This window comes from Podarcis muralis, chromosome 6 (genome assembly GCF_964188315.1).
Source record: "Podarcis muralis chromosome 6, rPodMur119.hap1.1, whole genome shotgun sequence".
In the NCBI taxonomy this organism is placed as follows: domain Eukaryota; kingdom Metazoa; phylum Chordata; class Lepidosauria; order Squamata; family Lacertidae; genus Podarcis; species Podarcis muralis.
In genome coordinates, this window is record NC_135660.1 from 90,494,951 (window position 1) to 90,519,433 (window position 24,483).

At 45.7% G+C, this 24,483-nt stretch overlaps 2 protein-coding genes across 2 annotated transcripts; one reads left to right on the top strand and one right to left on the bottom strand.

Annotated features, from left to right (window-relative positions):
• Window positions 1-1,994: 1,994 nt before the first annotated feature.
• On the top strand, window positions 1,995-3,996 carry NPY4R2 (neuropeptide Y receptor Y4-2). The gene has a single exon (XM_028728440.2). It carries the CDS (start codon window positions 2,068-2,070, stop codon window positions 3,172-3,174), a length of 1,107 nt encoding a protein of 368 aa, XP_028584273.2. The 5' UTR covers window positions 1,995-2,067; the 3' UTR covers window positions 3,175-3,996.
• Window positions 3,997-16,911: 12,915 nt separating this feature from the next.
• On the bottom strand, window positions 16,912-22,920 carry MSMB (microseminoprotein beta). The gene is made up of 4 exons (XM_077929546.1): window positions 22,903-22,920; window positions 19,881-19,968; window positions 18,031-18,133; window positions 16,912-17,041 (listed from the first exon to the last, which is right to left on the bottom strand). The coding sequence occupies exons 1-4, from the start codon at window positions 22,918-22,920 to the stop codon at window positions 16,912-16,914; spliced, it is 339 nt and encodes a 112-aa protein (XP_077785672.1).
• Between the last annotated feature and the right edge of the window lie 1,563 nt (window positions 22,921-24,483).

Below are 24,483 nucleotides of genomic sequence, written 5' to 3' on the forward strand. Positions count from 1 at the left end.
TTTCTGTGTTTGCTGAAAGATAATGTGTAAGATTTAGGTAAGTCTAGGGGAAGCAAGCCTTAAGAAGAACGTTCAAACAGCGCAACCCATCAGTGTCTTATGTGTATGATTTGATTTCTTTAAGTTACAAGATCAGTTCTAAGGCATACACCGAGAAATTTGGATTTGAAGAAATGTGTACAGTTTTCCTTGGGGCTTTCTAAAAGGAATTTTTACTGAACTCCAAATGGATGAAATCATCTGAAAGTGCATTTTCAGCCTTCATTTTACATAATTAAACATGCACTTATTTAAATAAAAAGTGTCACAAAATATGCATTCATGGTAAATTTGTACAGTTTAAAGAAACTCGGCTTTTAAAATATGACTTTGAAAGTCCAGAACTCCAAAAGGAACTTTTCTACAAAATCCCGCTCAGCATAAATCTCTGGAGCTGGCTGACCTTGTCTCCTGTTGAAGGAAAGTGGAAGCTGGGATCATAAACTATCCCAATCCCATTCAAAGCTATGTTTAGCTGTGCATGAGATGTCTGTGTTGTCATACTTGTTCAAGTGTCATCCACCTTGAGATTACGCAGGGGCAGAAATCTTTAGGATTTGCATTCGGGTTAGAGCCACTTCGTTATGTTTAAACCAGGGGTAGGCAACCTAAAAGGGACGTGGGTGTTGCTGTGAATTAAACCACAGAGCCTAGGACTTGCTGATCAGAAGGTCGGCAGTTCGAATCCCCGCAACGGGGTGAGCTCCCATTGCTGGGTCCCTGCTCCTGCGAACCTAGCAGTTTGAAAGCACATCAAAGTACAAGTAGATAAATAGGTACCGCTCCGGCGGGAAGGTAAACGGCGTTTCCGTGCGCTGCTCTGGTTTGCCAGAAGCGGCTTAGTCATGCTGGCCACGTGATCCGGAAGCTGTATGCCGCCTCCCTTGGCCAATAAAGCGAGATGAGCGCCGCAACCCCAGAGTCGGCCACTTTACCTTTAGGGGTCCCTTTACCTTTAGGCAACCTAAGGCCTGGGGGCCGGATGTGGCCCAATCTCCTTCTCAATCCGGCCCGTGGATGGTCCTGGAATCAGTGTGTTTTTACATGAGTAGAATGTGTCCTTTTATTTAAAATGCATCTCTGGGTTATTTGTGGGGCATAGGAACTCGTTCATTTTTTCCCCTTCAAAATATAGTCCGGCCCACCACATGGTCTGAGGGACGGTGGACTGGCCCACAGCTGAAAAAGGTTGCTGAGCCCTGGTTTAAACCCTTTCTTGTACCACTTTTAACAGTCATGACTGTGACATTAACATAAGAGAGAGTGCTGGAGGTGAAATAGTTAAACAGGTTGCCCAGTCAGGACCTAGGGGGTGGAGTCAGTGGGACTATAAAACCAGCTCTGGGAGGAGTTCGTTGGGAGTTGTTGGTGGGTAGTTGGTTGGTTTTAGTGGGTTGGCTGGTTGGGAAAGGCAGTTGGTAATAGAGAGACAGTTAGGGCCGTGGGTTCCTGAGTGTGGGGAGGTAGAAGAGATAGAGAGAGGAAAATAAGACTACGAAAGTAAAGAGCAACAACATTTGGAATGCCGTAAAGGTTTGGTTGTGTCTGAAGTAAAATACAATCTTCTTTATTAATTGAGAACCTGACTGAGACTGAAGTGATTCAGGGAGGACCTGGTTTGTGGCAGCGGATTAGTGGTGTATGGGTCAATAGTCCGTGAGACGACCGGGGGCTCTGTACGAACGCCACAATGACTTCCCCCAAAGGATCTTGGGAAGTGTAGTTTGTTATGGGTACTGACCTCACATTTCAGCATCTTTAACAAGCTGTTGTTGCCAGGATCCCCCACAATTGTTAAAAGGAGGGTATAAGAGAGCTTTGAATGCAGTGCGGATGTGCACAGAGTCCGCTGAGAAAGTTGTGACTGCTGCAAGACGTTTTTACATCCCCTAGTCTGCTCCAGTGTTGAGACTGTGTCAGTAAGAAATAAAACCGTCTCTCCCTTTTGCAGATCACCCCGACAGATTGTAGTAAGATCACAGGAAGTTCCTAACCCTCCGACCAACGACACACCTCTTTGGCTCCATAATGAACAGGACTGTGGCTTCTAACACATCGTCTCCACCCCAGAGCAACTGGAGTTTCCCCTTCCACACCATCCAGCCATGTAGAAACAGCACAGATATTACTCTGTTTCTAGTCGCCTCTTACAGCTTGGAGACCCTGGTAGGCATTTTAGGAAACTTGTGCTTCATCGGCATCCTGGCCAGACATAAAGAGAAAGCCGCCGTCACCAACATATTTATCGCCAATCTGATAGCCTCAAGCTTGACGATGTGCATATTCTGCTTGCCGTTCACTGTCACCACAGTCTTCTTGAAGCACTGGATATTTGGCGAAGCCATGTGCAGGGTGACCTTGTTCATCCAGTGCACGTCTTTGACCGTCTCCATCCTGTCGCTTGTGCTCATTGCTTTAGAAAGGCACCAGCTCATCATAAAGCCCACCGGCTGGAGGCCCAGCCTCTCCCAAGCCTACCTGGCCATTGCCATCGCTTGGATCTCTGCTTCTTTCTTGTCCTTGCCTTTCGTCACTTACAGCATCTTGGACGATGTCTCCCCAAAGCAGCTCCGCAGAACGGATTCTTTGGCGAGCAAGGTCGTTTGCTTCCCCTCCTGGCCGTCAAACGTTTACAGGCTCACCTACGCCACTGTCTTGCTGCTCGTGCAGTACTGCATCCCTCTTCTCCTCATCGCGGTGTGCTACCTGAACATCTACCTGCGCCTCCGGAAGAGGGAGGACATGTTTCGGAAGAAGCACGAGTGCAGTTGCCGGGCGAGCCACCTGAAGCAGATCAATATTCTGCTGGTGTTAATGGTCACCGCCTTCGCAGTCTGCTGGCTGCCGCTTCATGTTTTCAACACCATCGATGACTGGAACTACAAATTCATCCCCCACTGTATCCACGATCTGATCTTCTCCCTGTGCCATCTGGTCGCCATGGCATCAACCTGCATCAACCCCGTCATCTACGGCTTCCTCAACAAGAACTTCAAAAAAGAAGTGAAGGCCCTCATTCTGGGTTGCCATCACTGCTCCTCAGCGCAGGAATATGAGATGATACCTGTATCGACCAGGCAGATGGAACTCTCCAAGGATTCGCTGAGGATAAGCGGTCAGCAGAATCCTATTTAACTCCTAGGCTGAACCTTAAGAGTCTTGAAGCTTGGACCTCACCTATATCTGCTAGCTCCTCCATCATCACCACCACCACCACCAAGTTGCAGTATCTGCCATTCTCCAATTTGCAGAGGACAACTGTCTGAAGGAGACTTGCAGGATAAGGCATCGGACTTCCCATACCCCAACCCATATAAATAAGAGACCGATCAGACTGGGTTTTGGGTAAAAACAGGCCACAACTTTATTGAATACAGATGGAAGAGGTTTGGCTTGGGGCAATCTAAATACTTCCAGCCTGCCTGCTGGAAGTGACGCGTGGTCAATCCAGGTGGGGGTTCCTAATAATGGGTCCTTCACTAAGACTTACATCCAATAGGGTGACCCCCACAGGGACCGCCGTCTGGGGGAGTGCTTTTGGCCCTGGCCCCACCTGGGCACACAAACATGGCCACTCTGCCCGGATCCCTTTAATGGGATACCCCAGCGTTTGGAGGGGCAGGTGGGGACTACAACTTCCCCTCTGCCCAAAACAAGGGATTGCCCCCAATGCCCAACCAGTTGTGAGGAACTGCTATGAAGCACTTCCAAGTGCAAGTAGATAAATAGGTACCACTCTGGTGGGAAGGTCAATGGCGTTTCTGTGCGCTGCTCTGGTTCGCCAGAAGCGGCTTAGTCATGCTGGCCACATGACCCGGAAGCTGTACGCTGGCTCCCTCAGCCAGTAAAGCGAGATGAGCGCCGCAACCCCAGAGTCGGTCATGACTGGACCTAATGGTCAGGGGTCCCTTTACCTTTTTAGGCAAAACCACCAGGTAAGAGCCCATTATCCTGGTGAGCATATTCCTACTGTAAAGAATGGCACAACCACCGCAGCCACAGCAAAGTCATTGACTATCAGCTTAAACTGAGGGTGGGTGGGATGGGGAAACCTGGCGCAGGAACAAACCGGCTGTGCCCCAGGTGTGGGCTGCTTAAATGGGCAAGAGGCGGATCTGAGGGAAGCCCACTGTTGGCTCCTTCAGCTCCGCCCCCCAGCACAGCCCATATCCCAGGCTGCATCCCCATTTGCCAAAGCAGGGTGCAGGCTAAGATCCGGTTCCCATAGGCGGCAGGGGCTTATGCCCCCTCCACCTATCAGGAAGGGCGCTGCCATTCGAATTCCACCATTGGGGCCCCAGTGAACCACCTTCCGTCCAGCAATGCCACCACACTCAAGTTCTGGAAGCTCCCCACACATTTTAGAACCAAGGAGTTGGCAAGTAATTGAGTTTGTGCCCTGCAGCACAGAGGACATGAATTATCCTGTTCCTCCATTTTTTAAAAAATTGTCGTTTCGCTTTATTTATTTAATAGCACACACTGGACCTTAGTGTTGCAGGTTCCACTGCTATCTTGACATCCTAAAAGAAGTGACTCTTGATAGCCTGCTATGAGAACATTCAGTGACTCTGAATTTCAGGAGTGGGGAATCTATTCCTGCACTCTCATCCTTCACCTGCTTTGCTACGTGGCACTGGAGGGCTGCCCGATCTAAACTTTCACGTTTTTAAACTTAATTTTAAAATACAATTTTGCGAGGGGATGCAGTTATTGGAGATAGACTCATCCATCATCCATATCCATTGGCTATGTTGTCCGAGGCCAATGGGAGTTGGAGCCCGGCAGCATCCTGCTGCTGGGCCAAGTATTCCCCATCCCTGTTATGAGCAGAGAATTCCACTTCTTCCCACTGTCCGCCATTTTCCCTTTTCCTTTTGCAACCGCCATTCAGCATTCCAGGGTGACTGACAATGGTACTGCCAAGTCTGTGGGTTTCCTGAGCAAGATGCCCTCTAAGGGGCCCCCACCCCTCTGCCCTTCTATCTAGGTGGTGGGTCTCATGCTACCTGCAAAAGGGTGCATGGGTGTGATTGAAAATCATCCTGTCATTTCCTCCCTTCTCCTTGCCTGATAGCAGGAAGGGAATGAATGGTCCTCTTTCCTAATAATAATAATAATAATAATAATAATAATAATAATAATAATAATAATAATTTATTATTTGTACCCCGCCCATCTGGCTGTGTTTCCCCAGCCACTCTGGGCGGCTTCCACAAAGACCAAAAATACACTAATATGTCATACATTAAAAACTTCCCTGAAACTTCCCTTAAGATGTCTTCTGAATGTCAGGTAGTTGTTTATCTCTTTGACATCTGATGGGAGGGCATTCCACAGGACGGGCGCCACCACTGAGAAGGCCCTTTGCCTTGTTCCCTGTAACCTCACTTCTCACAGTGAGGGAACCGCCAGAAGGCCCTCGGCGCTGGACCTCAGCGTCCGGGCAGATCGATGGGGGTGGAGACGCTCCTTCATTCCCAAACAAAGGAAAGAAAGGTGGATCCATGCATTCCATCTCTGTTCTCCACCCTCAGGTGGCAGCAATATGTTTCCCTTTTTAAAATTTATTTTTTTAAAAAAACAACAACAAAACACCATTTTGCTGAGCAGGTGCTTTGCTACTGCAGAGGACAGAACCCACATGAGCAAAGCACCTTGGGAAATAAAAATGGCGGATGCAGCTGGAGCGTCTTCATTCCGCAGCAGCAGCAGCAGCACACCTGCTCTGTAACAAGTGGGGGAAAGAAAGCAAAGGTGTCGTGCCCAGGGCCACTGAGCTGCGATTGGGACCTCTCTCGGTTCTGGGGTCCAAGAACTGCACCCTATTGGCCCTGGCTTCTAAGCATGACCAATCCTAACACTGCTCTTTTGGCTTTCTTTGTTTTTTCCTTACCTCTGGGTTGTTGTTGTTTTTTTTAAAAAAGGTATTTTCTACTTCTCCAAACCTCTGGTGAAACCAGAGGCCTTTCTTCTTGGAATAACAGGTTTGGAATTGCCCAAGAAAGATGTTAAATTATTTGTGTATGCCACAACTGCTGCTCGTGTTTATTTAGCTAAAAGGTGGGAAACCCAAGAATTACCAACAATAGAAGAATGGCAGATGAAGATGATGGATTTTTTGGAGCTAGCCGACCTAACCGGAAGAGTCCACGACCAGAAGGAGGAGTATCATCAGGAAGAGTGGAATAAATTTAATGATTATTTAGTAAAATTTGTTAAGTTAAACTAACTGAAAATAGCTTGCAGATACTTAATGGGCTTAGGATTTTATTTATGTTAAGTGATGAATTAATATGTTTAATTCCATCAGGTAAGGTGAAGATCCAAGGATGTTAATGTTTAAGTTAAATTTCATAAAAATTGGGATTTGGAAAACCGTTAAAAGGACATGCAATGAAATTCAACCAAGGGGAAGCGAGGAAGTCACGTAACAAAGTTAATAAGTGTAATTTTCAATAAGGTTATGATTTATGTTTGTTTGTCTTGTTTGTTTGTTTGTTTGTTTGTTTGTTTGTCTGTCTGTTTGTTTATAATATTGTGAAAACTAATAAAAAAATTGGGGGGGGGTGAAATTAGCAGCGGTGGACTAACAGTCAACCGGCAGTGTTCGAACATATAAGAAATATTCACAGACGCAGAAGAATAGGAACCCAGCCCCTAGGAACTGCCACGCTGGATCAGCCAGCTGACACATCTCACTCAGCCGTTATCTCCTAGCATTCAGCAGCCAGATGTTCCAGGAAAGTTGATAAAGAGTCAAAATGGAAATATTTGTCCATGGGGCTTGGCAGTCAAAGTCTGAGGATGTGGCGTGCAGTTCTGTCTTCGTTAAGGCACCTAATCACGCCTGTAGGCTGTGCACACACAACCCACCCCGTCATTCATTGGTTTGCAGCAAATAGTAACCCCATCCTGAACTGCAGTGTTTGCCCTGGTTCTCTGTTGTTTCAACGCTTGTTGCAAAAAAAAAACCCCACCCCACCTAAACTCTGAAGCTGGATCCTGTGATATGGGGAGAAGCATAGCTGTCAACTTACAGATTTGAAAATAAGGGACCAGCAGCCTCGAAAATAAGGGATCAGCAGCCAAAATAAGAGATCAACAATTACATTTATAAAATACATATTTTGTTGTGTGCAAATGGCTTTACATACCTATTAGGTCCATAAATTACCATATAGCATATATTCAACACAAAAAAACAGCAACAATTTGTTGTTGACAAAGCAAGCTGGACATAGAAAGGGCCCCATTACCTTCAGTAGCTTATTTAAGAGACATCATCAATAAGGGACAGCAGTGGGACACGGCGCTGGGATAAGGGACTGTCCCGCCAAATAAGGGACGCTTGACAGATATGGGGAGAGACAAGTGATGGAAAGGACAACTGTACTGCTTCAGAAATGGCTGCTGCTTCAGAAATGGCAGTAGAAGAAAATGATTATTTCAAAACATACCCTGTAGGCGAGAATGTGAAGAGAAAGGCCAATTGGTGGTGGTGTTTTTCCTGGTCAGTTGGCAATCCAGTAACGACTTGGCAACCCTTATTAGGCTTCCTACTTAGGAAGAGAGAGAATCGCAGCTACTGGAAAACTTCGCTAGATTTATTTGCGCAACGCGGGCTGCTATTAAAAGCTCAGAAACAGTGACAGGAGCTACTCTTTTCTTGTATCTGATATGAAAGCAGATTTGAAACCAGGATGCTAGTTTTTAGAAGTGCGGGGGGGAGGGGCTGGTTTATTAGAAAAGCAAATTATATGGCTCTATCCAGCTAATCAGTGTTTGCTTGGGACAGTAGAAAGGAGTTTGCATTATGATTATTGCTATCATGAATAAATATTATTCTGTATACAGAAGCTGATTCAAAAGGAACAGGAGCAAAGGGAAAGTTATTTAATTCCCACCCCCCAGGAGTAGTATAGCATAAGAAATCGATTTTAAGATGCCGTGTTAGGGTTGGCAGTACATATAGGTGACTCCACAAGACTGGGGTGCGGCAATTAACCTTTAAGACGTGAAAACAAATTATTGTTGTTGTTGCTAGAATTTTGCCAAAAGCTTTGCTAAATGTGATTCCGTTGATCTGAATGGTTTATTGGGTGTGTTTGTGTAAGCAAGACAATCAAAATACATGTTTATCTTAATGCAATTCCATATCACTATGTCATATTAAACGAATTTTTAATAAACAATATTATGTGTGAATAAATGGTGGTAGGGGGAATAAAAGATTTCAGCCTATCATATAGCACTTGGGATCCCAAAGGAAGTGATCAAAGCATTTGATTATATTCAGTGATGAATTTGAACGCATCTTCCTGTTGTAGGCATCCGTCTGTCTCGAAAGACAATGGATTGCGACTCCGGGGGTGAAGTCAAACCATTGCGTTAGCAGCACTCAGATGAGCTCCCCGGGGTGCAAGCCTGGTCAATGTGTATGTTGGTCCTGGGCTACCCAGACAACAAGGCCCCCCTCAGCCTCACTGATGTGGTCTAAAGGAAAGCAGCGCAATACATTTGGCGGGAGTTGCCAGCCATCTTAAGGACTCGATTAAGTAGTGGGTGGACATAGCAGACAACACAGAGATTTCTCCTAAGTAGTTCTTTATAAGTAAGCTGGAACTGAACTGAACAGCAAACAGCTCAGCCGGCCTGCTTTTATAGGCAGCCGGCTGTCAACATCGTAACAACAACAACCCAGGGTTTCCCGCCTAAATTAACTGACGTGGACCTGAGTGAAAACTATATACAGTGGCACCTCTGGATACGAACGGGATCCGTTCCGGAGCCCCATTCGCATCCTGAAGCAAACGCAAACCGTTCTGGAGCCCCGTTCACATCCTGAAGCAAACGCAACCTCTGTCCGAGCATCTGCGCATGCCGCGATTTGCCGCTTCTGCGCATGACGTCATTTTGAGCGTCTGTGCATGCGCGAGCAGTGAAACCTGGAAGTAATGTGCTACGTTACTTCTGGGCCGCCGCAGAGTGCAACCCAAAAATGCTTAACCTGAAGCTACCTCAACCCAAGTTATGACTGTACACAATACCGCTGGTGGCCAGGATGAGAACTTCAATACATGACAGACTCCCCTCTGGACATGTAGTTTCGGCGGAGAGCATCGCCCGCGGTAGCCGAGCCCTAGTTAAAAGGTGGACTCGTGTCGGCATTTCAGTAACTAGGAGGGAGACATGCGGTCAGAAGTAGGACAATGGGTTAAGGTAAAGGTAAAGGGACCCCTGGCCATTAGGTCCAGTCGTGACCGACTCTGGGGTTGCTGCGCTCATCTCGCTTTATTGGCTGAGGGAGTCAGCGTACAGCTTCCAGGTCATGTGGCCAGCATGACTAAGCCGCTTCTGGCGAACCAGAGCAGAGCACGGAAACATCGTTTACCTTCCCACCAGAGCGGTACCTATTTATCTACTTGCACTTTGACGTGCTTTCGAACTGCTGGGTTGGCAGGAGCAGGGACTGAGCAACGGGAGCTCACCCTGTCGCGGGGATTCGAACTGCCGACCTTCTGATCGTCAAGTCCTAGGCTCTGTGGTTTAGCCCACAGCACCACCCGTGTCCTGGACAATGGGTTAGCCTATCACAAAATCAACTCCAAAAAGATAAGCTCTCAGGTTTTCTTCCACCCTGGGGAGTCTTAAGAACCCTGGGGAACAGGAAATAAACTATATGCATCTGTCTGTCTGGAGAGACAATGGAGTGCGCCTCTGGGGGTGAACTGCTGCCCAGACACACTGGGCATGGGGGTCCTGGGCTGCCCGGATGACATGCCTCTCGGACTCACTGATGTGATCCAAAAGAAAGCAGAGCAATACGTTTGGCACCAGCTTGTCTGCGGGAGTTGCTGGAAAGAGGCATACAAGACGCCATCCAGCCGTCTTAGGGACTCCACTCTGGATTTGTGTAGGACCTCACATAGCCTTTTCTTCTCCTGAAGGTGTTCTACAAGGCAGCGGGTACAGATTTTTCCTTGGCGTTTATTTCCATTGCCTTTCTCATTCAAACTTTAATCTGTTTTCCCCCCATTCTGCACAGGCCTTCTGTTTCATCATCCAGTGAAGTGGGAAAATACTCTTTTCCATCTATTATAGAACACAATAGACATGCATATCTCAACCATCAGCAAATCAAATAAATCACCTCCCCTGTGTGTTTCCTTTCAAGAGTAATGAATTTGCAGAGGGGTGCCCTCTTGGTCTTTTGCAGCGAAAACAACAAGAGTCTTGGCACCTTAAAGGCAAAGTTAATGAGGTGGCTAATGGCCCATCGGGACCACAGAGCCTAGGACTTGCCGATCAGAAGGTTGGCGGCCCTATCTTAGCCCTCGCCCCGATCAGTGGAATTAAAATCTGAATTGAACCAAATTTCTCCCCTATCTCTAAAAGACACGTAACAGATCTTGCAAAATCTAACGGATCTTGCCAAATCCAAGGAGTAATCTGCAACTAAGCCGTTCCATGGGACGATACCTTTTAATTTGGTATCTTATTACCGATGGAGAATGAAATCGTTCTATTCATTAGAGGCAGTGCTGGAAATGAATGGGGAACATTCCACGGTAATGGGCTTTAATCAAATTTCCGCACAGCAAATATTAGCTAGGCAGGAAGCAAGCTGTGGGAAAGCTGTAAAAGTCTGTAAAGGTAGACATTAGAAAAGACCACGAGATGATCGTTTCGTAGAAGCTGAATATCCATTCCTTATCACCTTATATGTTTTGTAAGTTTATTGCGGGCGGGATGGGGGGGGGGGAGTATTCAATATTTCTGCTTCTGACTTTTAGCTAGGTGCCAAGCCCCAGAGTAATTGTTCCCCGTGTAGTATAGTAATGGTCCATGGAAATGGCAATCAAACATTGGACATTCCAGTGTTTCTGCCATGTCATTGGGTTTCCAAGTCAGATACGACAGAGTAACATGGTTTTTAAAATATAGTTTCCCATGAAAATATCATGTTCAATGTATTTGGATTAATATTATAGTGGAGCTGCGGTTCAAACAAATTAAGCAACATCGATTGTCTGGATAAGCAGTTATTGCCAGAGGAAATGGGAGGTGAAGCTGTTTATTTTGTGCCTCTCTCTGTGTACATTGACACCGAATATACAAGAGTCAAGATGAATCCAACCTCCACTCAGAGATTTAACTTCTAGAGACCTGGCAGGAGCTGAGGTCCAAGGAATAGCCATCTCTCCCTCCCACTTCGCAACTCTTAGGAAGACATTTCCAACATTTCTACGTAAGGCGAAACAGGGACAAAGGGAAACAGAAAATTAAAACCGTCCCTCGTTAACAAAAACAACCCAAGCATATAAATCCTTAAGTTTCACAACAGTGTTATTAACTTTGCGTTTTCTGCCAGATGTTGCAGCATCCAAATTTCACATTTCCCCATATCAGTCTAATTTTTACAGCGTTCCTCTCAATGCTCTGTAGCTTTGAATAACTCCTGCCCTATCTTGGCCTCTTATTTGAAGTCTTTCATAACACCAGCATAATCCATCTTGCTCAAAGCTATGTAGGCAGCACCAGCTTCTGAGATGACTATATCCATTCTTTGCACACAAAAAAGCAACAACAAAGAATTGAAGAATGGAGGTAGCCTGAAGAAGAATATAAAATGACCACAAACCGAGCAAAACAGCTATCCATAGCAACCAAGGCCAGAAATCGAATCAGCGTGCTAATTGAGAATGTTTGGTTAGCATCAATTCCAGCCATTTGGAGGAAGGGAATGTCACTTGGAATGAGCTTGGCCAGATCATGTACTTAAGGTCATGTCTTGTTCCTAGATACATTTCTCACAGGGAATTTAAGGGCATCGTTATGGCATCAGCAGCCACAAGAAACTTCATGACATGGAGTTCTGGGGCTTTCTTTCAGCCGGAACTTGCCAGAACCTCTCAGGTGGGCCCCATTGCCAAAACCAGGAGAACAAAGGAGGTCTTCTAGAAAAATAGCACTGTGGAGTGCTAGGGATGGTGGAGGGATCTGTCGACACAAACTTATCAAGCAGATTTTGTCCTGCCTGCCCATCCTAGCATAACTCCTGCCATGAATGCTTCCCTCACGCCCCTCGTTCTTTGCAATGGAAGGTTCTTGGCACCTGAGGTGAACCACACTATGGTAAGGTTACCAGATTTTTTTCCAATGAATCCGGGGACACTTTTCAACTTCAGTGGATTTTCTGTGGGGACTGATTTGTAAATCTGGGGACTGTCCCCGGGAAATGGGGACGTCTGGTAACCTTACGCTACGGCACCCCTCCTCTCCCCTAGGGAAGAAGGGGTGAGCGAGGATCAACATCAGGAACAAGGTGGTGGTGGGGATAAAGATCTACATTGGGATCTGCTGCCCCTGTGGATCCTGCCACCTGAGGCGGTCACCTCACGTGGCCTCAGAGGTGGTCTCGCCCTGCACTGATAGATAGTTGCTGCTGTTCCAATGGAGGAAGGGGTCTCATTGCCTCTCCACTCGCCCTGAAGTGTTGCTTGTTGACTTTGCGTGCGTAGAAGTTCCTCGTTGCTAGATGGGCGCTAAGGCTGAAACCGAACCACATCTACACAATGGGACTTGCCCTCAAGTAAGTGGGGTTGTGACTGCAGCCTTAGTTTGTTTTTTACCACGAATCTTAAAAACCAGTAGGATGCATCACTCATTATACAGTGGTACCTCGGGTTACAGATGCTTCAGGTTACAGACGCGTCAGGTCACAGACTCCACTAACCCAGAAATAGTACCTCGGGTTAAGAACTTTGCTTCAGGGTGAGAACCAAAATTGCGTGGCGGCGGCGCGGCAGCATCAGGAGGCCCCATTAGCTAAAGTGGTACCTCAGGTTAAGAACATTTTCAGTTTAAGAAGGGACCTCCAGAATGAATTAAGTTCTTAACTTGAGGTACCACTGTAGCTGTTTTCATGTGAAAATCTCCTTTGTTACCTGTGTAGACTTCAACTGTGCTCCTCAGTTAAAGTCTGAGGATTTCAAGCCGTCAAACACAGAAGCATGTTCACGACAAATATTTAAAACCCATTACATTACGTGTCTCCTGCCAACCTAGCAGTTTGAAAGCACATCAAAGTGCAAGTAGATAAATAGGTACCGCTCCAGCGGGAAGGTAAATGACTTTTCCATGTGCTGGTCTGGTTCGCCAGAAGCGGCTTAGTCATGCTGGCCACATGACCCGGAAGCTGTACACCGGCTCCCTCGGCCAATAAAGCGAGATGAGCGCCGCAACCCCAGAGTCGTCCGCGGCTGGACCTAATGGTCAGGGGTCCCTTTACCTTTACCTTACTTTGTATGTTACATTTCAACAGATGGGCACGAACCCATGGCCACTTTCTGTATGAGCTTCACATTTATGAAAAGTTGCATTACAAAGGAGACTTATATAAGTGAATTAAACTGAGCAAAGGAGAAGGCCTGTAAATGTTTAATATGACCACGGGAATTCATGCAATCCAGGATACAAAGGTGGCCTATTTAGTAAAATATCAACAGGGTGCTAAACCGCCCTTTTGTTAATGCCTGAGTGAGGGAAATGAAATCAGATTTAGTTCACACCGAAGTGTAAAATCAAGATACAGTGGTACCTCGGGTTACATATGCTTCAGGTTACATACGCTTCAGGTTACAGACTCCGCTAACCCAGAAATAGTGCTTCAGGTTAAGTACTTTGCTTCAGGATGAGAACAGAAATCGTGCTCCGGCGGCGTGGTGGCAGCAGGAGGCCCCATTACCTAAAGTGGTGCTTCAGGTTAAGAACAGTTTCAGGTTAAGAACAGACCTCCAGAACGAATTAAGTACTTAACCCGAGGTACCACTGTAGTTAAATTGCAATCCTAAGCCTATTTACCTGGGAGTGAGCCCCACTTAATTCAGTGGGCCTTGCTACTGAGCAGGCATGGTGAGGTTTGCGGCCCTAGATGAGTTTGTGATAGGCCATTAAAGGTAAAGGTAAAGGGCTCCCTCGGCCAATAAAGGGAGATGAGCGCCGCAACTCCAGAGTCAGTCACGACTGGACCTAATGGTCATGGGTCCCTTTACCTTTACCTTTAGAAGTGCTAGAGGAGAGAAAGAGCATATTATATCACCTAATGTGCTCACAACGGCAGCTCCTCATCCAGGCTGTTGCATGCCTGCATTTGGGATGGGTGAATCTGTCCTTATTGGTTTCCATAGATACTGTGATGGCCTGGGATTCGGACTCAGAGGCTGAACCCAAGGAATCCCAGCCTGCAGAGGAGTCCCCGCCACCAGAACCAGCTGAGCCGGGGCTGGGGCATGAGCCTGAAGGGTCCTCACCTGTGCCGGATCCTCGGGTGCAGGCACCAGCTGAGTCTGCTCTGGCTCCTGAGGAGATGGAGGACCCATTGCCTGCAGGTGCTCCACTCTCAGGGAAGCCCCGTCAGGGGAAGCTGAGGTTACCTCTGGGTCGGGTAACCCTCCAGCCTCTCCTGAGCTCCAGAGGCTCAGGGCAGAGAGACAGAGGGAACTAAGTTTCCGCAGGAGGAGTGCTCGCCTCCAGGCCAGGAGAGGCGAGTCACCTGTGGACTGGGGCCGCCCTATGCCTCAGGGCAGATAAAAGCCAGCCAGCCCCAGTCCCAGGTTGCGGGAGCAACATTGTTGGTAGCCTGTTCCTGCCTGCACCCTGTCCTGCTCTCCTGCCAGAGTTCCTGACCTCACCCGACTCCCTGCCTTGGACCAGAGTTCAGCTTTGACAGGCAGCCTCCATACCTCACCCTCAACCTCACCCTCAACCTTGGACTGGACTCGGACCTCGCCGCACGGTTAGCCCTCGGGACCAGCACAGATACCTTTTTATTTAAGTTTTACTTAGTATATAAGTTGAAGTGTAGGTGGGCTCCCACGAGGCAAGACACAGCAATAACAGCAAGAACCTTTATTGAACTAACAGAACTGGACAACAGAGGCAAAGCAACTGCTTATATACATTTCTGAAGGCCTGGGCCACTCCCACCCCCAACGTGATTGGCTGTCTAAACTTCCAAGCTGCGAATCATGACTCAGATTTCAAGGGCCAGTGGCAGAGGCCCAAATCCTGAAGTGTTCTGTGATTGGATATCATGTATCGAATCAGAACACAGGGGCTCAGAATCCTAAGTCCAGACTCAAGCTCAGGCAAACACAGACCAATGAATATATAGCAAGTTTTCAGACAATCTGTTTGTGTGAACTAGATTATCCTTGGGGTCCCTTCCAACTCTACAGTTCTGTGATTTTGATGATTCTCACAGCGAGAGAAGCTTCAGAAGGCCCTCAGTTAGGAGATCATGCGTGGGGAGGGGCTTGTTGCAGGGATCAACATGGAAAACCCCTTCTTGCAACTGCCGTACAAGAGCATTTTAATGCTTTCCACAGGCTAAAAATGGGCTACTTGGGATTTAGAATCATAGAATCATAGAGTTGGAAGAGACCACAAGGGCCATCGAGTCCAACCCCCTGCCAAGCAGGAAACACCATCAGAGCACTCCTGACATATGGTTGTCAAGCCTCTGCTTAAAGACCTCCAAAGAAGGAGACTCCACCACACTCCTTGGCAGCAAATTCCACTGTCGAACAGCTCTTACTGTCAGGAAATTTAAAGAAGGGACTAGTGGACACTCAAGGCAGTAGAAAAATGAGATGATTGGACCCTACTGAACTTGAAGCATGGGAACCCCCAACAAAAAAAAAATATAATTTGGCAAAATATTTGGACTTTATGATATGTATTTGTACAATTTGGAATATTCAATGTGATGTGATTGGATTGTTAAAATGGAAAACTTAATTAAAACTATTATTTAAAAAAATGGGCTACTTGGTTCCCTTAACAATTTTGCACAAAAGGTTTCATATCATTTGAAGTTCCTGGGATTTTTTGAGGGAAATCATGTGCTTTAAATGTGCATTAGATGTGTGTGGTGTGGACCTGCCCCTTGTTAGGTTTGCGGCCACGGATGGCTTTGTGGTGGGTCACTTAGTTCATTTTGTCTTTAAAGCTCTTTATTTATTTTTGCTGCAAAATGCTAATGGGGCTGCCCCTCTGGAACACACAGGGAAAGTACTGGATTTGTAAATATCTGTTGGTGGTTGGGATATGTCTTTCTATTGTATGCTAAATAAAAAACAGAACACAGACTTGTGCAAAATAAACCAGTTGCAGTAGAACAGAAAATACCAAATGTTAGTTCAAATGAATATTGGAATGGATTCAGGCATATTCATACAACCCTCACCACAGACAAATCTCTCTCCCAGATCTCCATTTCTTCCATTTCTTTGGATGCTGGAACTACCAAAAGATTTCTTTCAGCTTATATTAATATGGAAGATGGTCTGAAGGGATAAAGACGGTCTTTCAGATATTTGAGGTTTAATATTAATGCAAGCATTGAAAGATATACTTTCTTTTTGATATTTGACTTGACACCTGATTGTTCCCATGTTGAAAAATTTCAGTTTGCTTTCCAATGTTTTCATCCTAGAGTAGTTAGAGAATGTTTTCTGTAGCTCGTTCCTATAGGGGAATTTTTGTTTCAAGTACTGTACTAGATAATGAATGACCAGGAAATCAAACTAAATCATTGCATAGTGATCTATGATAGCTTTTTGGTGCATTTGAGTAATCAAGCTGCGATTCTTTTTTTGATTAAAAAAAAACAATGAATGAACTCATCTTACAAAATCAGAAGCTGCTTGGTAATAGAGGTGGAGTATTTGAGAAGATAATAACCAGGAAAGGTTGAAATTAGTACATTTGTGGTTCCCTAAATAAATGTGAAGAATTACATTCCTTGGCCTATTGCCCCTTGTCTTCCTAAAAGACCTGGCCAGAATAGAAACCCACAGACAGGTGTTAACCAACGCCAGCAAAGACCTCACAACGTTTTGCAGGATCGGTCTTGTTCACCACACGGATAGAGCAGCTTCGCTTGTGGAACATGGCAACACACTTCTCCCTGTCGTAGTTGATAGGTCTGAAAACTCTATAAACAATGAAGACAGAGAGTCAGGCCATATGGCAGAGATGACAGGAAAACTAAGAGTCAAAATCAGCACAGTCTCCAGAGGGCCGCAGCGTTTGTGGTTTTAAATTTTAGGAATGGAATTTAGACGAAGAACCACTTCAGAGGCATGCGAATTCATTCAATGGCAGAAAACAATCTCTAACCTGACATATTAATTATTACAGGCATTACTTTCCAGCAATCTTACATACAAGTGCACTCCCTCCAATATTTATCCAATGAAAATAGGAACATCCTATTCCAGGCATAGGCAAACTCGGCCCTCCAGATGTTTTTGCGACTACAGTTCCCATCATCCCTGACCACTGGTCCTGTTGGCTAGGGATGATGGGAGTTGTAGTTGGCTGGGGATGATGGGAGTTGTAGCTGATCGCCGAAGAATTGATGCTTTTGAATTCTGGTCCTGGAGGAGACTCTTGAGAGTCCCATGGACTGCAAGAAGATCAAACGCATCCATTCTTAAGGAAATTAGCCCTGAGTGCTCACTGGAAGGACAGGTTGTGAAGCTGAGACTCCAATACTTTGGCCACCTCATGAGAAGAGAAGACTCCCTGAAAAAGACCCTGATGTTGGGAAAGAATGAGGGCACAAGGAGAAGGGGACGACAGAGGACGAGATGGTTGGACAGTGTTCTCGAAGCTACCAGCATGAGTTTGACCAAACTGCGGGAGGCAGTGGAAGACAGGAGTGCCTGGCGTACTCTGGTTCATGGGGTCACAAAGAGTCGAACACGACTAAACGACTAAACAACAAGTCCCATAGAATTCTATGGAGTTACTCGCAGGTAAGGCTATAAATAGCATTGCAGCCCCAAGCATGTACTGGATAAACTAGGGTTGCATATGTAACCACATGTCTCATATGTTCTTGGGTACTTAGAAAGAAATGCCAGCAATTAAAAACCACAAAAAACCACCCATAAGCTTGTTTTTAGAACTTGAACTTACAAGCTGCAGCATATCATTTCTTTTGGTTTGCATTCACATCTTTGGCAGTTGTTAGTTTTCCATACAGCATTCACACGGTGCCACCTCCCATGTTTAAAGCATCCTGAAATGTGCAGAACAAACAAACAATGCTGGTCGGAATCTAGTAATTTATAAAAACCAGAGTCAGAAACTGGGGTTTTTGCTTGCTACAAGATGACTTGCTTCAGTGAAGCTTCAGTCAACCTGTCCATGACTTTTTTGCTATTTGCTTATGAACTGCTTTGAGCTTCTTTTTCTTTTCAAGCCGTTATATAAATATTAAAAAGGTAAAGGTAAAGGACCCCTGACAGTTAAGTCCAGTCGCAGACGACTCTGGGGTTGTGGCGCTCATCTCGCTTTACTGGCCAAGGGAGCCAACATTTGTCCACAGACAGTTTTTCTGGGTCATGTGGCCAGCATGACTAAACCGCTTCTGGTGAAACCAGAGCAGCGCACGGAAATACCGTTTACCTTCCTGCCAGAGCGGTACCTATTTATCTACTTGGACTTTGACGTGCTTTCGAACTGCTAGGTGGGCAGGAGCAGGGACCGAACAACAGGAGCTCACTCCATCGTGGGGATTGGAACCGCCAACCTTCCGATCAGCAATGCCAAGAGGCTCAGTGGTTTAGACCACAGTGCCACCGGCGTGCCTTTTATATAAATGTTAAGAAGCAATAAATAAACAAATGTTTTCTATCATTCCATGTAAGCTGCCTAGAAGTTGTTTTTCAAAAAACAACAACTAGGCTGTTTATAAGGTAAAGGTAAAGGGTAAAGGGACCCCTGACCTTTAGGTCTAGTCGTGGCCAACTCTGGGGTTGTGGTGCTCATCTCCCTTTATTGGCCGAGGGAGCCGGCGTACAGCTTCCGGATCATGTGGCCAGCATGACTAAACCGCTTCTGGCGAACCAGAGCAGTGCACGGAAACGCCATTTACCTTCCCGCCAGAGCGGTACCTATTTATCTACTTGCACTTTGATGTGCTTTTGAACTGCTAGGGTGGCAGGAGCAGGGACCGAGCAACGGGAGCTCACCCCGTCGCGGAGATTCGAACCGCCGACCTTCTGATCGGCAAGCCCTAGACTCTGTGGTTTAACCCACAGCGCCTTGTCAAATAAATAAGCCTTGTCAAAAAAATAAATGAATGAATTTAGAATATCTTGGAGGCTATGGTGTGGGTCTCAGCTTCAGAACATCCATTCTTTCTTCTTGTGTTATACATCACTTCTGTTTACAGAAAAACAGCCAGCCAGATCTACCTGTGCCAGCGCGCTCTCTCTCTCTCTCTCTCTCTCTCTCCTGGCCTTTCTGCTGCTTCTGGTCCCACTATTTGCTGCCAAACTTCTGGTCCCCCAAGTTGCCAAACTTTGAATACAGGTGAAGTGCAGTTGATATTGTGCCTGCCGCTTCCCAACCCGGCAAAAGGTTTTGAAAGCCCATATTCACTCCGAATATGCCAAATTCTAAATTTACTGTCAACGTCCAGTTCCTTCTTCCTAACCCTGACGGAAACTGTAATCCAAAACACCTGGCAAAGGTTGCAGTAGAGCATAACCCTAGAATCAGAAAACACGCCTTTTCATATGGTGGAATTGGGCCTTATAGATAGCAAAAGGCTCAATTCTCACTGGCTGCAAAGAGAGACTCTAAGTTCAGGGCATCTCTGCAGCAATCACCTTTATACCTGAGTAACATCAGAGTAACTCATGGGAGTGTCCTTCTTGTGCAACCCTAGATCATGCTGGAGAAAAATCATGAGGAGCATCTTCTGCCTCCGTAAATCCTGTTTTTTTAAGCATGGCAACATTCAAACACTGAATTCTTACCCTTTTCGTCAGTTGGTTTTATTGAGCACTGGGCGTTACACAAGGTCCCCAAGAGGGCAAGGACCAGGAAGAAGAACATCAGGAACTTCTGTGGGGGAGAGAGAGAGAGAGAATTGGAACAAGCGTCTCAGTTGTTACAGTGAATTGTTGGAATGGACATGCGAAGCAGCAGACACCATAGAAGGCAAAAGAAGAAGTCTAAAAATATTGCTGGAAGATTAAAAAATTTTAACAGCCTTTCCCCAACCTTGGGTCTCCAAAACCAGCATCGCCCCCCAGAGAGCCTGGCCAGTGCTGAGGAATGAAAGAGGTTGTAGTTCAACAACACTGAGAGTCAAAGCTTGGAGAAGGCTGCTCCTAGGAAGATAATCCTAGTTGTATGAAAGTAAAATGCTCAATGACAAACCTGGACAGCATCTTAAAAAGCAGAGAGATCACCTTGCCAACAAAGGTCCGTATAGTTAAAGCTATGGTTTTCCCAGTAGTGATGTATGGAAGTGAGAGCTGGACCATAAAGAAGGCTGATTGCCGAAGAATTGATGCTTTTGAATTCTGGTGCTGGAGGAGACTTTTGAGAGTCCCATGGACTGCAAGAAGATCAAACGCATCCATTCTGAAGGAAATCAGCCCTGAGTGCTCACTGGAAGGAAAGATCCTGAAGCTGAGGTTCCAGTACTTTGGCCACCTCATGGGAAGAGAAGACTCCCTGGAAAAGACCCTGATGTTGGGAAAGATGGAGGGCACAAGGAGAAGGGGACGGCAGAGGATGAGATGGTTGGACAGTGTTCTCGAAGCTACCAGCATGAGTTTGACCAAACTGCAGGAGGCAGTGGAAGACAGGAGTGCCTGGCATGCTCTGGTCCATGGGGTCACGAAGAGTCGGACATGACTAAACGACTAAACAACAACAACAAAATGCTCAGCCATCATTGTTTAGGACCATTTGAGGCGTCGCTCCTTCTTTTCCTGTCCTAAAACCCATGACCACTGACCCAACAGAAGGTTAGGTGCCCAGAGAGGTCAGAGAATTCTGACGGGAATGGAAATTGACAACGTTCGCTTATTCATCCCACGCCCAGGATGCATATCAATCCAGATAATATGTTGGGTATTTGCTGTTCACAAATGATCCATGGCTGATGGCCCCCTCCCACAGATTTGCATTCTGTTTCCTTTGCACTGGTGTGGATTTGACACAGCCAAACATCGGATCCCAAAAGCCTCCGTTTTGGAATGTTTCGGCTCCCAAACACCGAAAACCTGGAAGCAAATGCTCCGGTTTTCAAACATTTTTTGGAAGTCAAACGTCCAACACAGCTTCCGCTTGAGTGCAGGAATCTCCTGCAACCAATCAGAAGCTGTGTCTCGGTTGTCGAACATTTCAGAAGCCGAATGGGCTTCCGGAACGGATTACAGTGGTACCTCGGGTTACATACGCTTCAGGTTACATACGCTTCAGGTTACAGACTCCGCTAACCCAGAAATACCTCAGGGTAATAACTTTGCTTCAGGATGAGAACAGAAATCGTGCTCCGGCGGCGCGGCGGCAGTGGGAGGCCCCATTAGCTAAAGTGGTGCTTCAGGTTAAGAACAATTTCAGGTTAAGAACAGACTTCTGGAACGAATTAAGTACTTAACCCAAGGTACCACTGTACGTTCGACAACCGACTGCATTATTATCTTAGTGGATGGAGAGTTTAATGACATAACTGCCCCAAGACCTGTGGGTATAGGGCAGTATACAAATTTAAATAATAATAATGATGATGATGATGATGATGATGATAATAATAATAATAATAATAATAATAATAATAATAATAGTTTCATCAGAAGCTGAACTGCAAAAGAATAGAAACGGAGCTGTATGAAAAGACTACAGAGCAGAACACAAATCAATGCTTTATACATCCCTAGGAACCCTTAAGCCAATTTAAATCAATGAATTTGTGTGTGCCTAACTCTGCGAAGGATCAGAGTGATAATTGAAAGTACTGAATTCATCACGAGTTGCTTCCATGAAAGTATATATAAGATCACATTCTTAATCTAACACCATATGTTCCACAAGAGAGTGACTCACCATCACAGAGGTGTCCCACACATCCGGAGACCTCTGAGGTTTTCCAAACATTGTTTGTGAATTTATACTGGGGGCATCAACAATAGTTGCCAAATTGCAGGAACCCGAACAGAATCGGACAATGGGCAAGCTTGTCTCATTTGTCCTGGCCTCGTTTTCTAGGAGGGCAGCCTTCCAACGTTATTTTTAGAACCGTAGTGTTAGGCCAATGGATCATTAATACGGATCACCTGCGTTTGCTTGTAACCTCAAGAGAATGATGAAGAAGTCACCTCATTTTGATTCAAAAATAAGCGGAGGAAGAATTAAGTTCAAGGGATCTGAGTTCTGGCAGACCATCAAAGAGCTTTTTGGGGAAAGCGCAAATGTCAGGGAGAGCACATTTGGGGAAAGCTATTGTTGCACTGACCTGCTATGGGTAAGCTATTCAAAGTTTAAATAAGTCACCTGGAATAAACAATGAATTACCCCCTCACAGTTGTTTTATGTGAAGTGCATTTGGATAGGAATGAGACATTTCAGTTCTAGACCACTGATTCCAAAACTCATGAATAAAAAGTTACTTTATTTGCTTATTTAACTTGAACTCTTTGCCTATGTGACTTTCTCATTTGTTCTAAAAATGGCTTAAATATTCCATGTTCAGTTTTAGTGATCATAACAAGTGTCCCAACAGCATTCTATTCTTTGACAACACAATAAACTAGATCACTGTCCTACATGTCTGCTCCATTGAGCTCAATGGAGCTCACTGCTGGATAATTTGAGTATAGGACTAATATCTTAGACTCCTATTTTCCAGTTTAAAATGCCATTCCCCCACCCCCAACCTTTATCTGTCCTTCTAATTAACTAAGTTTGCTGCTTTTGTCACCATAGCATAAGCAATATAACCAGGATAAAAGCTGCTAAAATAAAATAAGTGAACAGGTCAGCTACCTTGGTTGACCGAAACATGGAACCATACGCTTATGAATAAACTGGGACTGGCCCACACATGAGGCCAAGTGAGGCCACTGCCTCAGGTGGCAGGATCCACAGGGGCAACAGATCCTGATGTCAATCTTTCTTCCCCACTTGTTCCTGATATAGATCATCATTCACTCCTTCTTCTCTAGTGGGGAGGAGAGGACCATTTGGGGGTTTGCCTCAGGGGCCAAAATGTCTTGGGCCAGTCCTGAAATAAACGAACGTATTTGCAAGAATACCAAAAAGGCCTTTCAGTATAACAACAACAACAACTTTATTATTATTTTATATGCCGCCCATCTGGCTGGGTTGCCACAGCCACTCTGGGCAGCTCCCAACAGAATATTAAAAACACAATAAAACATCAGACATTAAAAACTTCCCTAAACAGGGCCGCCTTCAGATGTCTTCTAAAAGTCATATAGTTGTTTATTTCCTTAACATCTGGTGGGAGGGTGTTCCACAGGGCGGGCGCCACCACCGAGAAGGCCCTCTGCCTGGTTACCTGTAACCTCACTTCCCACAGGGAGGGAACTGCCAGAAGGCTCTCTCTCTCAAATACTCTCTCTGCTAAATTCTTTTTACACAAGAAGAATATATGAAGAATTCTAAATCCTCAATTTGGGTATATTAACATTAAATCTGACCAGAGGAGGGCTACTTATCAGTGGGAAATAACACCCCCTGTGTTATAATGTTATAATTAAGGTAGAGGTAAAGGGAGCCCTGACCATTAGGTCCAGTCGTGACTGACTCTGGGGTTGCGGCGCTCATCTCGCTTTATTGGCTGAGGGAGCCGGCGTACAGCTTCTGGCTCATGTGGCCAGCATGACTAAGCTGCTTCTGGCAAACCAGAGCAGCACACGGAAACACTGTTTACCTTCCCGCCAGAGTGGTACCTATTTATCTACTTGCACTTCGTGCTTTCGAACTGCTAGGTGGGCAGGAGCAGGGACCGAGCAACGGGAGCTCACCCCATCGCGGGTATTTGAACCGCCGACCTTCTGATCGGCAAGTCCTAGGCTCTGTGGTTTAACTCACAGCGCCACCCGCATCCCTTAATGTTATAATTATATGGATGTTAATGGCACACCATGTTTGTGTTTTTAAAACTGTGAGGTTACTTAGACAACAAATAGGTTTTTTGTACCTTGTATTGTGGCATATTGCTGACCCTGATGATTCATGTGTAATTATATTATCTTTTGGGGAAACGGAAGGTCTTACGATGATAAAGTCATAGGTTTTTTTGTTTTTAAATTGAAAATGATGTCCTGCTTAATAACTTTCAAGAGGCATTTTATTTGTGTGACTTTCTTTGGGGTACATCTGAAAGTCAATTTACCTACTGGTGGAGAAGTTAAATAGGTGACCAAAGCTGAAGGAAAATCAGTTTTAATAAGTCCCATACTCTGGGGGACCTAACTTTGCAATGTCAGGCCAGATGGACCAGTGAAATGCCACATTGTTGTTTAGTCATTTAGTCATGTCCAACTCTTTGTGATCCCATGGACCAGAGCACGCCAGGCACTCCTGTCTTCCACTGCCTCC

Excerpts from the sequence above, each read along its gene's own strand:
- NPY4R2 (XM_028728440.2), top strand. The coding sequence starts at position 2,068 with ATGAACAGGACTGTGGCTTCTAACACATCGTCTCCACCCCAGAGCAAC.
- MSMB (XM_077929546.1), bottom strand. Across the intron at positions 18,134-19,880 it reads AAAACCAACTGACGAAAAGG|GATGCTTTAAACATGGGAGG; the intron begins GTAAGAATTCAG and ends TGCACATTTCAG. Across the intron at positions 17,042-18,030 it reads GAAATGATATGCTGCAGCTT|AGTTTTCAGACCTATCAACT; the intron begins GTAAGTTCAAGT and ends CATTGTTTATAG.